The 18,575-nt window shown below is 35.2% G+C and overlaps 1 protein-coding gene across 8 annotated transcripts in view; it reads right to left on the reverse strand.

Annotated features, from left to right (window-relative positions):
* Positions 1-18,575, reverse strand: part of Ankrd17 (ankyrin repeat domain 17) — a 141,528-nt gene that overhangs the window by 109,367 nt on the left and 13,586 nt on the right. Inside the window, exon 1 of one of the 8 annotated variants that reach the window (XM_006535290.4) lies at positions 3,117-6,247. The exons of 6 other annotated variants lie outside the window; for them this stretch is intronic. In XM_006535290.4, the coding sequence (XP_006535353.1) occupies positions 3,117-3,170 (54 nt within the window). In that variant the 5' untranslated portion in view covers positions 3,171-6,247. Of the gene's footprint in view, positions 1-3,116; positions 6,248-18,575 lie in introns of those variants that run through there. One more of the 8 variants, XM_030254925.1, reaches the window with a different exon arrangement.

Genomic DNA, 18,575 nt, shown 5'->3' on the forward strand with positions numbered 1-18,575 from the left:
TTGTAAATACTGTGACCTATAACATCAAACATGAATCAATAATCCTAGCTTTAACTGACAAAGAGATACAAGACTGAGCATGAGAATTATACTCAATATTCTTGCTTTCAGAAATTTATTTATAAATAAAACCAAAGAATATTATTTATAAATAAAACCAAAGAATATAGTTTAAAGGATTTGGAATTTAATTAAAAGATGAATAATTTCCTGAATTTCAAGTTGTTTACAAAACCTATACATAGTCCTCAAGTTTCTACAAACACACAGCTCTCAGTCACTCCAAATCAGGCTTCTCTGCCTCATAACATTGAGGTATTTTCTACCCATTGATCTTCTGAGGATTCTGAGACAGGCTACTGCGTATCACTGACAGGAAAACCATGACATTCTGAAATTAGAACCACGTCTATACAAAACAACAAATATTAGATTAACCAAAGTATTTATACACTGGATGAAAGCCTATCCTATTTCTAATAATTTTCTATTATCTTGAGCATTATTAGTTCCTTTTATAGAAGTTTAGCAGAACAGAACCATTTTGACAACTTTAGTTTGGAAAGATAAATACCGATTAGTTAACCAAATTATTCTTGTTCACCAAACTGGACAGTTGAAAAAGCAATCATATAATCTATAACAAATCCCTTTTAGTTTTATTTTAAATTTCAGAAATTTATTTCATTCAAGATCTTAAAGATTTAAAATGTCAACTATTCTTCATGTTTATGTGTATATATATATACATATACTTGTGATTGTATTTAAAATGTTTAAGATGTTAAAAGTGTGGTTTAAAAGTAAATCACAAAAAAGTTTAAAAATTAAATTTAAAAACAGAGCCACAGTACTATGGATACATCTGTATTTCTGGTTTTAAGTTCTCTTTTTTCTAAGATTTAATAAGAGAACCTTTAAAAGTTATATGATTTAAAGAGTCAAGTTACAAACCAGGAAAAAAGTTGATATTTATTTAATATAAATTTAAATATCTAAATATTTAAATATCTGTATTTTTAATAAATTTAAAATGGTAAAGGCAAAAATACAATAGCACACTTAAAGTTACTGGCTTAATGTTATATACAATAAGAATGGCACTGCTAGACAGATACACTTCATTATCCATCATGGACATTTATAATAAGTAAGCTCTTAAAAAAAAAAAGGGGGGGGGGAGCCAAAGGTTAGTTCTCTGGAAAGCTCATTATATAAGATCTGTATACTTACTTACACTATTAAGACACTTTTGAAAATGGTGCAATTCAGAGTTAGAAAATATATTCTTTGCCTATTTATTCTGGCCTTGTACTGTTCTAAATACTTTCGCTTTTGAAAGGTAATCCTCTTGTTACTTGCAAATTTTCACATCTATTCTGCCAACTAAATTAAATTGTAGTATTTTAAACAGAAACCTACTCTGTAGAGTTTAATGCAACAGGTATAAAGAAACCAAATTAAAATAGGTGGGAAATTAAGATAAACAAAATTACAGTGACTTTAATAACAGATAATAATGAATAAATATATGATGCAGCATCTAAACCTGGCATTTAATGGAAATAATTATAAGCAACTGCTATGCCAGTAGGAAAGGATCTGTAAAGTATAAAACTCTTATCAAGTATTTTTTCCTTAAGAAAATGAAGACTTCTAAAATATTTTATAATCTTAAATGTTCTAAGAAAACTGTTAAATAGGTTTATCAAAACTCCATGAATCACATTTCTATAAAATACAAGCAAATCTTTTAAAGAACAAATTAAAAAGCACCACCAGCCCTTTAAAATCAAATTAGGTCTGTTTAAACTGGATTGCCAAAGAAGTCACGTGACCGCCTGTAATTACTGAACCTGTATACCACTGTTTCACAGTAAATAATTTCACAGCATTTTAAAGGAAACTAACTAATAGGGTCAAAGCTAGGGGCCAAGTAGGGGAGAGAATGGAAATTAACCACACAATTCAACTTACACAATAAGGTTTGGGGGGGGGGGCGGTTGGCAGGTGTCTGCAAGGAGGTAGTAATACAATGGAATCAGTTTTCACTCTGCAGAACCCTGAGACTTGCTGCAATGTCAGCTCCAGGCACACACTGAAAGACTCCAGAAAATGCTCATTGATCATGCAGCACTTTATAATGCGCATAGGCTTTTTTTTCTCCTCTTGGCCCCGCCTAGTTTCCCTTTGCAGCAGCTCCCAAGCCCTTTCCCCACAATGAAATCTCTCTTTTGAAGACAGTGAAATGGTAACAATTATTCTTACACCACCATAAAGCCTCGATATCTGAATAGCCAGGCTTTTTATTCCTTTTCTTAAAGAGGAGAAAGAAAAAACAGTGCCCACCACAATAACAACCCTGCATCCTCACAGATAAGGATATGGGATTTACGTAAATACAGTTTTTGCTAGCATGCTACAACCAAGACCATAATCAATTACAGTTGCACTTTGGCACCCATTTCCTTGGACTGCTTTCTATTCAAATAGTGTCATTTAAAACTAATGTAATAAGAAAAAAATGTATAATTTGAAATACTCATGGTCTTAAGTCAGAGTAGATTTTAATATGCATTCTAGCATCACAACTCAAATTTTAGGGGTTTTAAATTAAATTCCTAATTTATTTTACAATAAAGTCACATGGAAAATGTAGGATCAGAGTGTACCACTTAAATTAAGCAATTATATTACCAGGCTAAAATAACCAACAGTTTTTATAAGAATTGCAAGCACAGCTTTAGGCTTAGATATGTAAATGAATCCTAAGACATATGATACTAAACCTACTTCAAGCTGCTTTGCAGACCCCACCTTCTAATGAGTTAATCTAAAGGTCACCACCAGCACAAGGCTTTTAATTAAGTCCAAACCCTCTCTCTCTTTTTTCTACCAAACACATCTACAATTTATAAAACCTGATGTTTAGACAGTTTAATAATCATGTGAAGCAGATTGACACATCCTCACAGGAAATAAGGTCTGTCCGGATCTTGCTTTTTATGCTCTGCTTCTCTCTGCTCCCTAATCTATTCATCTGTGAAACAATTCTAGCAGATAAGATTTCTTTGTTCAAATTTCAACTTTCATTTCATTTACAGACCTAACCCTACCTCAAGAATGTCTTCTAGCACATATGCTTCCATTTCAGCCGCTGTCTCCACCATGTTTTATCAAACTGCCATGTTTCTTACTGCACTATGATTAGATCATTGCCAGCAGGAACACTCCTCTGTGTCAGCAAGGGAACAGGAAATGGAATGTTCTATTCCATGCCTAAAGCAGCGTAGCTGTTCGCCAGCCAGGCATCTACCAAAAGAGCAGGGGGTGACTCAGGCCGTAGTCTTTAAAGACACAGAAGCTCTATTCTGAAGCAAACTTCTGTCAAATCATTTTCATAGGTAAAAAGCTCACATTTTACCATTGCAAATTATAAAATCCCAATTTTCCTACAAGAATATGTATGTGTTTTTATTTTTAAGCTACTTAACATGTTGGCTTCCTGATTGAACAAAAGAGGTCCAAGTGGGTTACACAGCAATTTATCCTTTGTAAAGTCTTACACTGAGATTAACTGCTGTATTAAAGATGCAAAGGAGGCATGATAATGCTAAGTTAGGAATTTGGGGCACCAAGCAAATAGACTATATAGTATACCATATACCTAACTATCGTACCTGACTTAAAGAGTGTAAGAATTATCTTAATGCAGACTTTTTAAATAGTAAACTGCTTTCCTATAAACTCATCTGTTTGCAAAATCCTGTTAGTACAAAATTAACATCTACTAAATACTGCAGTGTATATTCTTTTTTCTGGTAATGCCTTTAACTTCATTAATCACAACAATGTAGCTTCCCTATTAATATAAATATTGTAAAGCATCTGGCGTAATCACTGCATATCAGAAAGTATGTTAGGGGTAGCCAATATCGGGTTTCTTCCTAACAAGTCTATAAGAGATGAAGTGAGGTAAAGTATCTATGGTATAAGAGACACCTTTACTGTGGCAGGTCACACATGAGTTTCGTCTTGTGATTTAAAAAACAACAGAAACATGTTATTTTGCCCTCATAATAAGCCAACTATGTGACAGTAACTTACACTAGTTAAGTACAGTGGGTTTACTATATGCCACTGAAATGTCTTTGTGTCTATTAACTCACACAATTTCCACTGTCTTAAAGTGCTATTATCATACCACTTTAAAGATGTGGAAAGCAGGGCATAGAATACAAGCTGCTTGACCAATTATTCCTAGCTAAACTGACTTGGCTGAGGAACTAAAACTGGTGAATCAAGGCAGCTGGTTCTGGATATTACTCTCAGAATCAGCTACTGAAGCCTTTCTGCAGATAATATTATTTACATTTTATCAATAAGGAAACAATGCCCCAGGCTGGGCACAGAATTACATAAGAAACAAAACCACATTTAATCTAGAACTGTGGGACTAAGTGAAGCTAGTGGCAAACAAGTAGTATCATAAATGCTGCTGCCCTTGGCCCACATGCGGTGTCCGCATTTATGTGTGGCAAAGTTACTTGGCAGCTTCTCCAAAACATCTCCCCGTTGGAACGCAGCACAAAGTAAAACCAGCAATCTGAATTTCATTACCTCCTACCTTCAAGGTCAACTTTAAGCTTTCTTTAAGCAATCTTTAAGCTTCAAATAAACTTCATCTTCAAACTAAAGATCAAACTTTCTTACCCTCAGAACTTCACTATCAGATATGTTTAAACTCAAGGACTCAATGGTTAGAACATTCATTCTCATTTCTTAAAGGCTTCTCAAATGTCTTATTCAAAAACAAATAGGTTCCTCCAAAACTCAAACCAAATACTCACTCAGGGCTAGCAAGATAGTTCAGTGGGTAAAAGCTATACAAACCTAAGTCTGAAACCACATAAAGATAGAGGGAGAAAACCAACTGTACAAAATTCAGGATGAAGAGAACACATTCCAAATGTTCTGTAATATTTTGTTATACATCAAAATATTTATTTTCCATTAACTTTCCTTTCTAAGCCATCTTGCTAATATAAACTTAATGTTAAAACAAGCAAAATACTATGAAAGGATATGCATACACATCAGCCTTAAGATTCATCATTCTTCAGTTCAACTTTATTTTTTAGGGGAAAAAATATCCCATGTCAGTTGTTCAGAAAGATTTCAATGAAAAAAGACCATTCCCCCCTAATGGAAAAGATATTAAAGTAATTAACATGACAATACAAACAACTATATTTTAATATATAAAAATAATTTACAGAATTATTTATGTTTAAAATATTTACTAAAATAAAATTCAAATGTTCTGTAAAGTTTCACATTAAAAAGGAGTATACAGCCAAAAGTTTACTAGCATCTAGGCTCAGAATTGGTTTCCTTAACAAGAAAACTAAAAAACAGCAGCTAAGGCAGAGAGTATGCACAAATGTGTTAATTAGCCAGAACACCATTTTGAATATTGAGGTGTTCCCTAAATTTTATTTGTTTGTTTATTTTTGGTGGTGGCAAGCAAACCTGGTGAGATTTCAAAATCCACATTTTCAAACAAAAGAGGTACTCTGTAAAGATACAATCCACAGAAAAACATACTAAGAAAAAAATTCATTTCTCAAAACGTATTTGAATTTTGCCCCTATATTATCAGATAATGTTGTACATTATCAACTACATTGTATATGTCAGTTTAGAGACATATACAAAAATACCAGCTAGAGAATAGCCTAATCAAGCATAAGTGAAAGACCATAAAGACTTAAAAAATAATTTAGTGAAAATGGTTACAAAATACAGATTTTTTTGAAAGAAAACTATGTCAGTGTATTATGTTTTACTCCATATCTGTCCTAATCTGGTTATGTCATAAAATGACAAGAGTATAAATATATGTCTAATTTATCACAGTGATACTTTTAATTACCTTTAAGTTATTTTATCTTCTACTAGCTATAGTCTTTCCATATAAAGTAATATATAAGCATTGAAAACACTAACAAACATACAACAGAATACATCACAAGACTGAAGATGCAGCTCAATGGTAGGACACTGACCGTGCATATGTAAGACTCTGAGCTGTGTCAGCACCACGAAATAGACTTAAAAAGCAGACAAAAGGAAACCTCTTATCCTCCTTAAGAGGTGTAACCAATTGAGTTTATAACATTTTCCATACACACCTTAGTAGTGTAAGACTATTTTTACACAAATGGAAACGTGCTATGCATAGCTGTCCCTGTTTCTACAGGTTCTACACTTATGGATTCCATCCACTCCAAAACAGAAATGACAAAAAACGGCAACTATGCAACCATTTACATAACACACATACTATATGTATCTAAGTAATCTAAAGATGACTTAAGTAAGCAGGAGGGGGTGGGGCAGGGGCGAAGAGTTAAATCTGATTGGAAGGAATTATCTGAGGGACCATCAAGAGTTTGTCCATGGAAAGGAGAAGAATCAACACTTGCTGAATCACAGGTAGCTGTTTATTTCTAGGTCTGGAGAAAGATGTAGATAATAGTGTTGAAATCTTGAAAGACATCAACAGAACCTTCATATCTTTCTTCTACAGCTAAACTGTTCAAGTTAGCAATCAGTCACATTCATTTTCCTACTGAAACTGCTCTTAACCTTTTAAAACAAGTATAGGAAGCTGCACAAAAGTTATACACCTATATACATTTTATATAAGGGACTAGGAGTATTTTGGCCCCAGTTCTCCAAACCATACCGGACTGTGTATGCAAACTGTATGTGGAACAACCTGTTTAAAAGAAATAGTCTACAACATATGTTCCAACTTGCACATGTAAAATCTATTTTTGACAACTGTTCTAATTTCCAATAAAATCAGCATTGCAACATATTTCAGTCCACTACTGAAAGGTATTTATATTATCCGTAACATCTCAAACACTATATTTAACAGCCTTCAGTATATATTCTCTGTATATGTCAGAATAAACCATATAGTAACTTTCTAAAGAGACATATGTATAAAAATGTTTCAGTATTATATAACTAGATAGTGATATTGTTTCTCTACAAGTACAAAATATTACTAACACAAATCTATGACAAATCTTAGATCTGAAATCAGCATTATTCACGAAAGTATCTTGGCTTATACTAAAGGCTCAGAAGCTACACCTTATGTTTAACTTCTTCCCTTTATATATATATATATATATATATATATATAAATTCTTGCTATATTAATTTCAATTAATTAGTTTAAAGTGCTACAATGCGAAGTGTATCAAAATGTACGCATTTGGAGAACAGAAGAATGGGATAAAATAATCTGGTCTGAAAAATGTAATCTACTGTTAAAATGCAAATTGCATCCAAGGTTTGGTGCTGGGGCTTTCTTTACTTGAAATTGACTGTGAATAAATAGATATCTTTGAAAGAATTCAATAATACTAAAATTCCAGAACCTTCATGAACATTTGAGTATATTCTTATTAAGTAAAATATGATTAAATGCATTAACTTATGTCTTGTGATTTACTTTCTATTTACTGTGGAGATTTTTGTTTGTTTTTAGAGAGCCTCACTATGTAGTCCAGGATAACAGAGAACAGTAGCTCAATCTAGAGTTCATCTTATTATTGCTGGGCTTACTGGCATCTACCACCATACACAGCCAAAGCATCTATTTGCAAAGGAGAAATTTTAAAGTAATCTTCCCATGCATATATACTAAGAGGAAGAATGGGCAACATTAAAGAGTCTTCTGTTTCTGTTTTAGTATTTTTGAGACAGTCTTGTACAGCACTGGCATACAGGCTGTCATACAAAATGTTAAATGGCTGGGAAATTGTTGATACTCCTGTTTTTAATCACACACACACCCCCAGCCCCCCAGAGTGCATGGTATCACTACTAGTCCTAGTACTGAAAGAGCTTGACCACGGAGCACTATGTAACTTCTACCCGTTTTCTAACATATATCCTATATTTGACAGTATGTTCTAAATACGACACTATGGTCTCTCTATATTAAATATCTTAAAAGACTTAATTTTATTGTCTAAATAAAATTTTTCTCAGGCTTATATAAAAACCCCAAAACCAAAGTAATTTTTGTTATGTTTGTTTGTTAGAAGCTGGGCTTTACTATCTAAGCCTTACTGGCCTAAAGCCAGTAACTTTCTTTTTAAAGATCATCATTAACAGTTTGAGCATTCATTTATACACTTACTGAGTACTTACCAGGTTTTAAGATCTAGACTGCACACTAGATAAACAATGATTTTTTTTTAAAGTGTACTTTATAAATTCATAATCTACATGAACTCCATCTACATGATTCCTGGCCAAGTTTACCATCTGTCTAATATAGTCATTTTTTTCTCATTACAGTCCTTTTCTATTCTTCCCAAATCTAACTACTAAATAAAACATAAAATTCAACTTAGAACAGCACAGAAGAGAAGTATTATATTTAAATATCATATATTCTAAACTTGATGTATCCCGTATACAGAATATGATTTAAGCAGTCTTATATAAACTTAAGCGACATAGTAAGCAAAGCAAAGAATTCAACTGGTGCCCCCAGCACATCTGAAGTAATAGCTGTGTCTGTGTGACACTTGGTATTTGTTACCTCTCCTCATGACAAGTAGTTACACCATGAATTCATTATTTTTCTAGTAGTCACATAATAGGATCTATGTATATTTAAAACTGACAAAATATTTTCTATTTTTAAGTTCCATCCACTTTTCAAATTTATTAGCACTGTGCAAGATTTTCATATAAAAAATTACAGGCACAAGAGAAATTATTTCAATCTTTCATTTTATTTGATTTTGATTTTTTTTATGTATGTGAGTATTCTGTAGCTGTCTTCAGACACACTAGAAGAGGGCATTCCATTACAGATGGTTGTAAGCTACCATGTGGTTGCTAGGAATTGAACTCAGGACCTCTGGAAATCAGTGCTCTTAACCACTGAACCATCTTTCCAGCCCCTGTTTTGGGTTTTTAAAAGTCTAAATCAACTGATGGTATAGTACTTTTATTCTAGCTAGCAATGTACTTAACTATTCCCTTCTCTAAAGCAACCACTAACGAAGAAAAATCAGACACACATACACATACACACACTTCCTTACCCACATACATAAGTTGGAAGTGACCTGGGAATATACACTGAAATTCTAAGGGAAAAAATCTTAAAAGCCAGAGGCATGAAGAAGTGAGATATAAAACAATCCCAGATGCTTAGAGACTCCTTTCGCTGTCACTAGCTCTCTTCCCCTGATTCTTTGCTGGTCTAGGTTCCCTGATATTGTTCAATAGTATGATGTCAAGATACATTATCATTATGCTAATTCTAGCCTAATCTATCTTAACAAACTTTGAATGGCTGACCTGCAAGCAATTACTTCAATAACGAGACTTGATACTCTTCTTTTCAAACTCCTACTACAATGTATTAAGAAACATATTACATTAAATTGTCTCTAGGCCTGGGCTAGAAACTACAAAGAGGCATTACCCCTTTGAGGGATCACTACAGAGCTGTCACAGGGAGAAAACTCAGCTTTAGTGTTTCCCATCAGTATGCAACTTCTCAATGATCAGTCTTCTAAACCACTGGTCTATATTTTTAAGAAAATGACTCTTAAGTGTGTGAGTTTTTTGCCTGCATGTATGTCCATACACAAGCTCAAGAATACCAGACCATGTAAATGCTAAGAAACAAACCTATTGATCTATTGGAGAAGTAGCCAGTCTCCATTAGGAGGATGTAGCTTTCAACTATTGCTCCACGCCATGCATGCATGCTGCCACGCTCCCTGCTCTGATGATGGACCAAACCTTTGAAACTCTAAGCAAGCCCACAATTAAATGTGTTCTTTTATAAGAGTTGCCTTGGTCATGGTATCTCTTCACAGGAACAAAAGAGTAACCAAGACTACTATCATTAATCAACACTGTGAGAAAGGAAGTATAAAAAATGTTAGATCATTTATGTAAGTCTACTAATTTCAAAGAAAATTTTCATCAATTATCAATAAGATAGTTATAACTTCATAGGTGGCTAAGAATATGATGCAATAACTGTGCACTTTATTAATCATAACTCAAGCTTTCCATGTAGCCCTTCATCTATCCAAGGAGAGGACAGCAGTTACAAAAGCTAATTCTCACACAGGACTTTTTCTTTCCTGGCTGATCAAAGAAAAAGAAAGGATGGTAGATAGTAACTTTTTTGTTTTTAATTAGGAGCTAGAAAGATGGCTAGTGGCTACAAGTGTTTACTGCTTAATCATGGGCCCACACTGGGTCCTTGGCAAACCCCTGGAACTCCAGCTCCAGGGGACCTGACACCCTTCTCCAAGCCTCCTCTGTGGACATGAACACACACACCTAGATAAAATATGTCTTAAAAAAATTAGAGTAAAAATAAAATTTACTCATTGGCTCTGGTAAGATGATTTGCTGGGCAGGACATCAGACTTGCACTTTATCTCTGTAATCCACAGACCGGGAGAACCAACTTCTCAAAAGTTATCTTCTAACATCTACACCCACACCACGGCAGGCAGGAATGCACTCACACACCATATACACATAAACAAACAAAACATTTGAATCAACTATAGTTTCTCAAATGTTATATGGCAACTTCTCTCAAATGGAAATTTCTGTAATTGCTTGACATAATTACTGAGGGCTGAGGTAAGGAAATAGTTGACCGCAACCTTAAAAAGGTAAAACGAATTGTTCCTGACCAAAAAAAATTTAATCCAAACTTCAGATTAAGTTGAAAATGAGTTAGCAAGTAACATGTAAAACTATATATTAAGGCTGGACAGTGATGGCACACGCCTTTAATCCCAGTACTCAGAAGGCAGAGGCAGGCAGATTTCTGAGTTTAAGGCCAGCCTGATTTACAGTGAGTTCCAGGACAGCCAGGGTTACACAGAAAAACCCTGTTTCAAAAAACCAAAACAAACAAACAAACAAACAAACAAAAAAAAACCATATATTAAGTCATCTATGTAAAGTATCTTCATTCTTTAGAGAGAGAAAAAAAAAAAGAAAAGAAAAGGAAAAAAAAGGCAATACTAAGTAGTTTCTGAAATAATCAAAAGTTTGGAAAAAGAAAACAACAAGGAAAAAAATAGGCAAGGTGGTACTGCTAATACTACCACTTAGGTGGCAATCCAGTACAGCTTTGTTAAATTTGGTCTACAGAGCCAATTCCAAGTCAGCCAGTTATATGGTAAAGATGCTGTCTCAAAAGAACAAGCTTCTAAACGCACAACAAAAATTCTAAAGCAAATTCAGAATGAATTTAATGTGTTTCTGACAGCTTTCAACCACGTTGCCTATGTAACTTCACTACAGTCCTTGATTCTGAATATAACATAAAACTTAAAGCAACAATGACTCAAAACTATCATATATGTTTTGGATTAAAGCGTTTTTACTGTACATACAGTTTTCTGAACTTATAAAAATATACTTAAATATAGAAAATAAAGACTTGCAATATTTTCCTACTATCATTCTTCATCATATATTGAATTAATATTTTTCAGATAGTACTGCAATATAATATTTGATTTTTTAAATTGCTGTCTGAGTTGCCTATGGGTATCATATAAAAATATTAATGATTTTGACTCTGGATTAGAACAGAATTTTCAAAGATTTCTGAGGTGGCCCTAGACACATTTTTGCTATTCTGTGTTCTTCGTTTATACAAAGCAGCTTTCCAGCACTGATGACTATAAAAATCAATGCATCAGTGAAATCTTTAAAATATTGAAAATACCATGTCCTGCAATATCAAATATTCAATCAAGATTCAACCCCTTTTGTAAAAATGAATAAGCAGATCCACCCTACTAGTATTTAAATTAGCCTTCATCTTTACAAATATGATAAATTGTATATATACACATATATGTGTGTATATATATATAGACACACACACACACATATTCAGCAAAGGAATCAATACATGTTTTATCTGTATGTACACCTATTTTATATACCTATGTATGCAGATGGATATGGAAGTCTTCAACAGAAAAAGGATCCTAAGCTGAATAGTTAAAAAACTCCAATTTAAAGAGATCCTGTTAAAAATAAAAAAAATTCATTAGATTGAACATGAAGAAAACAAGATTAAATAATCTGCCTCAAATCAGGAAGTACCAAAGAAGGACTCTAAAATAAGATAGCTCAATTTCAAATTATAAATCCAGGAGACATAATGCTAGGAAACAAAGTGCAAAGATGACTTCAAAATCAAACACAACATTAAGTACAGTATCTGTAAAGTACTCAGATTTTACAGGTATTAGAATATGACCACTCTTCTTCTGTGGGAGCCTCAGTGGTTAAGAGCTCTAGCTTTTTCCAGAGGATCTAGGTCCAATTCCTTCCCTACAACCACATGGCAGCTCACAGCTTTTCTAGGTCCAGTTTCAAGGGATCTGCTGTCCTCTTCCCGCCTCCATGGACACCAGCACACTAATGGTGCACAGATACACATGTAAGCAAAGCAGGATAGATAGGCAGGGAGGCAGACAGACAGACAGACATAACTCAAACCTAACAACTAAACTGTTACAGTACTGAGGACAGGAGGACAGGAGGACCGGAGGACCCTAGTATTTCATTAAGGCACACAAACCTTAACATTGCCCATTTACTTAAGAGAAATAAAGAGAGTTCTAAATAAATGTTTTAAAAGTTTAGTCAAAGGCACATAATATGGCTCAGAGGATAAAAGTGCTTGCCACTTAAGCCTGGTGGCCCAAGTTCAATTCCCAGGACCCACAAGTCCTCCAAGTTGTCCCTAAATTCCATATGTGTGCCATGGCAAACATACACAAGTAAACATAATAAAAACATTTTAAATAGCCAAATACCTTAAATAACTATTTTTCACAAGGCTCTCTAAAATTCTTTACCTTTCAACTTTAACAATTTATAGAAACACTAAGTTCACAAGGTTTCATTTACAATCAGTTATTACTTTTAAGAACATTTAACAAAGCTTTTGTTAGAGGGTCTGAAAGGTTCAGCCACCATGTCATATTTACCTGGCAGAATGGCCATTCTTCCCACTTTACATTTTGAGAACGTACAATACCAAGTTATCTACACAGTGGTATTTTTATACGATATTTAACAAAAGTGTAAAGAGAAGAATCTGATTTACTGATCACCTTCACAATCTATACATCAAGCATCAAGATCAGTTACATGAATATTCTCAAGATGGAGGTTAGGAAACCAACAGGATGAAAGAACAGAACACAATGGACAAGACACTCAAAGTCTGGTAGGGAGTAGTTCTTACACCTACAGTAGACTAAAGCCATCCTTAGGGATCTAAAAGACCCAGATGAGAGATTAATTTGCTGGATTCTGTAATTTATACAAAACCCATTTTTTAAGCAATTCACAGGAAGGAGGCAGTAGAGCAAAAGCATTTAAGAAAGTCAGTTTTAGTGGATACTGTACATATACCAATTCTACCATTTACTCTAACCTCAAGAAAATCACTTCCATGTCTTAACTTGTTTTTCAACTATAAAATGGAGTGATGAGCCCTACCATTATGGAATATACATAAAGCAATCAAAACTCTGCTTAGGACTTAGTAATAAGCACTAACTATGTTTTTGATTTACTACTAAATATGCAGAGAAGTGATCAGTCAGTGGAATTCTCTCCAAATATTACAGTTTCAAAAATGTATGTTGCCACCAATAGTAAAGTAAGAGTTAAAAACCAGAGCATGGGGCTAACAAGATGCTCAGTAGCAGATGAAGGTGCTGGATGGCCATGTAAGCATGATCTAAAGGCTGAGGCCCACATAAAGGCTGAGAAAGTGGACCCCACAAAACGTCCTGACCTCTTTACACACTTACACACACACATAGAAACTGATACTAAATAAGAAGCATCAGGAACTACTTTTTAAACATCTCCATTTATGCAAAACAAAACTTTTGATTCTATAAATGTTATTTATACACATGTAAGAAAATGTAGAGGAAAAGGTAGAAAATAAAGCTTAAAAACATACCTGATATATAATTATTATTATTATTCTCTATTTTACTCTACTGTTTTGATCTTTCAGACAACATTTACTATGTAACCTAACAAAGAAAGTTAATATATCTTTAAGATTGCAACAACATAAAATTGAATGCTACCAACAATTTCATATTTCTGGTAGAAACTTTTAAAAGGTTTTCTTTGAAGGATGTTGTCCTATTCCCTCCACAGAAGGAAACATATCCACTTTAAATCTTAGAGAAGTTCTAGTCTCATTATTCCATGAAGAGTAACTGTGTGAGTTTTAAACCATTTACAGTTTATCTGAATATATACAGGAGGGCTGCAGACTTCAGTGTTAAGAGTGCTTGCCTGGCATTTAAACTAAATATTTAATTGAATATTGGCTTTAAATTCAGTATTTTAACAGTGGGAAAAAATAGAATACTTTAAAATAAAGATGAAAAAAAATTTAAAAGAGACCAGAGCAACAGTCAAGAGAACTACAAAATAGTCACTGTCTATCCTGCACTAAGTAGGTCCACAGCCAATCTACATCCTGTTCTCATCCTGTGGGTTGTGAGCCCAATGGGGTTGTATATCAGATATCGTGCATATCAGGTATTTACATAAGATTTAAAACAGTAGCAAAATTTCAGTTATTAATTAGCGACTAAATAATATCACAGCCGGGGCTAAACACAACATCAAGAACTGTATTAAAGGTGGTCACGGCATTAAAAAGGTTGAAAATCACTGATCTAGATGAAACCAATGACCACGTAAAAGGACACTACGAGTGGCTGCAACTCTTCTTAATAAAAGTTTTGTTTGTTTTGCTAGAAATCTATAAAAAGGAGAAAGAAGGAAAGAAATCAGGCCTACACAGGAAGAAAAAAAAAATATCTAACAAAAGGGGACTCCATGAGAAAGGCATGCTACTACATACACACTTGTAATCAATCCTGGAACCTGAGGCAGAACTAACAATCTGGGCTAGTATTAAGACCTTTCCCCTCCCCAAAAAACCTAAACAAACAAACAAAATCAGGCATTTAACTCAGGCCCTTAATATGCATTTAATCCCCAGGACAGCAAGCCACAAACAGACAGACAGACAGACACACACACACACACACACACACACACACACACACACACACACACCTGGGTTACATGAAAACCAGACAGAATTAGTTTGTCAATTTATCAAAGAACATATGAAACTCATTTGTGTACATAAATTTTCTGTGTAGAAAGATTCACAGAATGTACCTGTGTACATGCGCACACTTTGAATGGATGTAAATTAATATGCAGGCCATAGGTAAACTTGAAGCAGCTCCTTGTCTTTTAAGGCAGCTCTCTCATTTAGCCTGGAGCTCAGCTAGAGTGAGATCCTCCAGGCTCCACAGCCTCAGCACTGGGATCACAGGCATGCCGTACTCAGTTTTTACCAGCCCCTAAATATTTTGTGTGTGGGTCTTTAACATATACAAATGGGCACATATAAAGATGAATCCAAGCCATGCATTGGTGGCGCACGCCTTTAGTCTCAGCACTTGGGAGGCAGAGGCAGGTGAATTTCTGAGTTTGAGGCCACCCTGGTCTACAGAGTGAGTTCCAGGATAGTCAAGTGAAATAAATAATCTTCACAAAACGTAAGCTAGAATACTTCTGAAATCAAGCCCAATGTGTTAAAAACGCATTTCAATTGGCTGTGGTAACACACACACCTTTATTCCCAGCACTAAAACCCGAGGGAAGAGGATTCCAAGTTTGAAGCTAGTCTAGACAGTATGACTAGACCCTATCTCATACAAACAAGTCCTACAAATGCAACTTTCTTATAAAAACTTTTTTGATAAGCTTATCATTTCTGGTAAAATTTGAATGAGCTTACAGAAAACGATATACTATAATGCTAAAAGATATTGGCATCATAATTAATGGGGACACAGCTTTAATACAGTAAGGGGAGACAAGGAGAGAGTCTGACAGAGTGTTAGCCCTGACAGTGGCCTTTTAAAACTGGCACAGAACAGGAAAAACACTTGGCATAAAAATCTAAGAAGACAAAAAAAATATACTAGACTCAACATGACAGTTTTAAAACTCAATAGAATAAACTAAAAGTTCAGCTGTCATGCAGAAGATAAAAACAATAGTGTTCATACTTCATCAATAACTAATTTAAAGATATAAAGGAAAATACAATTCATGATGGCAATAAGAACCATACAACAATTCACAACAAATGTTTAAAAGCTGTATGAAAACTGCCTAACTTGGCAGACATAATGGTGCAGGACTTTAATCTCAGCACTGGAGAGACAGAGGCAAGGAGAACTCTGTGAGTTCAAGCCCAACCTGGTCTAATACACAGGGAAATCCCAGGATAGCCAAGGAAACATAATGAGACCTGGAACTGGAAATGGCTCAGCTATTAAAGAGCACTGGCTGCTTTTTCAGAGGACCAGGATTCAATTCCCAGCACACACATGGCAGCCCATAACTGTCTGTAAGTAGTTCCAGGGGATGACATCCTCGCAGACATACAATGCAGGTAAAACACCCATACACATAAAATTGAATTATTAAACACACACACACACATACACACACACACTATCCTAGGAAGCTGTGTAACTTTAGTGAAGAAGATGAAGAGCCTGAAAACTAAAAGCATGTTGTGTACACCAGGCGTGGTGGCGCACGCCTTTACTCCCAGCACTCGGGAGGCAGAGGCAGGCGGATTTCTGAGTTCGAGGCTAGCCTGGTCTACAAAGTGAGTTCCAGGACAGGTAGGACTATACAGAGAAACCCTGTCTCGAAAAAACAAAACAAAACAAAAAGAGCATGTTGTGTTTGTGTAACACATAATGGCAGAATGCATATCCTATCAAACACATAAAAATATTTCTGACATTGCAAAAGATAATTCTGGCAAGTTAGAATCCAATTTCATCAATTAATCTGAACCTTGGGGGTGGCTCCCAGAGAGTGAATCACCAACCAAAGAGCCTAGCATGAGCTGGACCTACCCAGCAGTCTGGTCTGTGCAGCCTGGTCTTCATGCTGGTGCAGGAGCTGTCCCTGAATCTGCTGCCTGTCTATGGATCCAGCTGGGCTGCCCTATCTGGCCTCAGGGAGAGAGGATACACCTAATCCTACAAAGACCTGATGTGCCAGGATAGGGTTGATACCAGGGGGCCCCACCCACTCAGAGAAGGGGAGGAAGAAAGGAGAAAGGAGCTGTGGGAGGAGAAAGAGGGTGTGGGATGCAAAGTGAATAGGGTGTAAAGTGAATAAACAAATCAATGAAAAAAATTCAGACAAACCGTATCTTCTAAATCATTAAAGCAGCCTAAAATACTACACTTAATCATATGAAACCACAGACACTTCTGATTTGTCACTTTATAAAAGCATCACATGAGGAGATGGCTCTGTGGATAGAAGATTTGCAGTGCAAGCATGATAGACAGAGCTGTGTCCCTATCACCCATGTTAAAGCCCAGCAGGCAGGCAGCTCATCTGGTAATCCCAATGTGTAAGAGGCAGACTGGGTAGACACCTGGAACAAGACAGCCAACTAACTACACTGCTGGGTTCAAGTAAGAACTGCTTTCATCCAGTGGAGAGCAATCGAGGAATAATACATCCTGGACCTCCACAAACACATATCCATGTCGTCAGTACCGACAAACAAGGCACATAACATAGGCAAACATAAACACAAATGAGAAAACACACACACACACCTTTTTAAAAAGTGTCAATAGTCTTTAAAACCCACTCAAATATGTATTGCTAAAGTTTAGTGAAGGAACAATATGGGACTTCTGTTTCTCATCCTAGTCAACTTAGTGGTAAAAATGTAAAGGTGTAGATGTGCCAATCTCCCTCAATAACCTAGAGAGAGTTGAAGAAGCTACCTCGAAACCTAAAGGATAAGAAAAATCAAGAGGGGCTGGAAAGATGGCTCAGGAGTTAAGAACACTGGCTGCTCTTCCAGAAGACATGGATTCAATTCCCAGCACCCACATGGCAGCTCACAACCACCTGTAACTTCAGTTCCAGTGCATCCAACACCTTCTTCTGACTTCCATAAATAACAGGCATGGAAGGTGTGCATTGACAAAGATACAGGTAAAACACTCATGCATAAAATAATTGTAAAATTTTTAAAAGATGCAGAAAAACCAAGAGCCAAGAGAAGAACAGTCTAGGTAAAAGACCCCAACACACACATACAAAAACAAAATCGCAGGTTCTAAGGTAAGAACCTTCTAGCTCAGAATGACAAAAAGATAAGGACCAGCTAAAAGGGTACAAATGATAATGGAAGCAGCCAGTAGAAGTCTTGCAGACCAAGTTAGGAGCTTCAGTTTTATTCTGTAATGACCTTCATTTCAGAAAGAGTAGCCATTTATTAAATGAGAACTGAATGAGATATTGGGAGAAAAGATAGTAAAGGGAAAAAGAAAGATGAGGGTAAGTTAATG

This window comes from Mus musculus, chromosome 5 (genome assembly GCF_000001635.26).
Source record: "Mus musculus strain C57BL/6J chromosome 5, GRCm38.p6 C57BL/6J".
Classification (NCBI taxonomy): domain Eukaryota; kingdom Metazoa; phylum Chordata; class Mammalia; order Rodentia; family Muridae; genus Mus; species Mus musculus.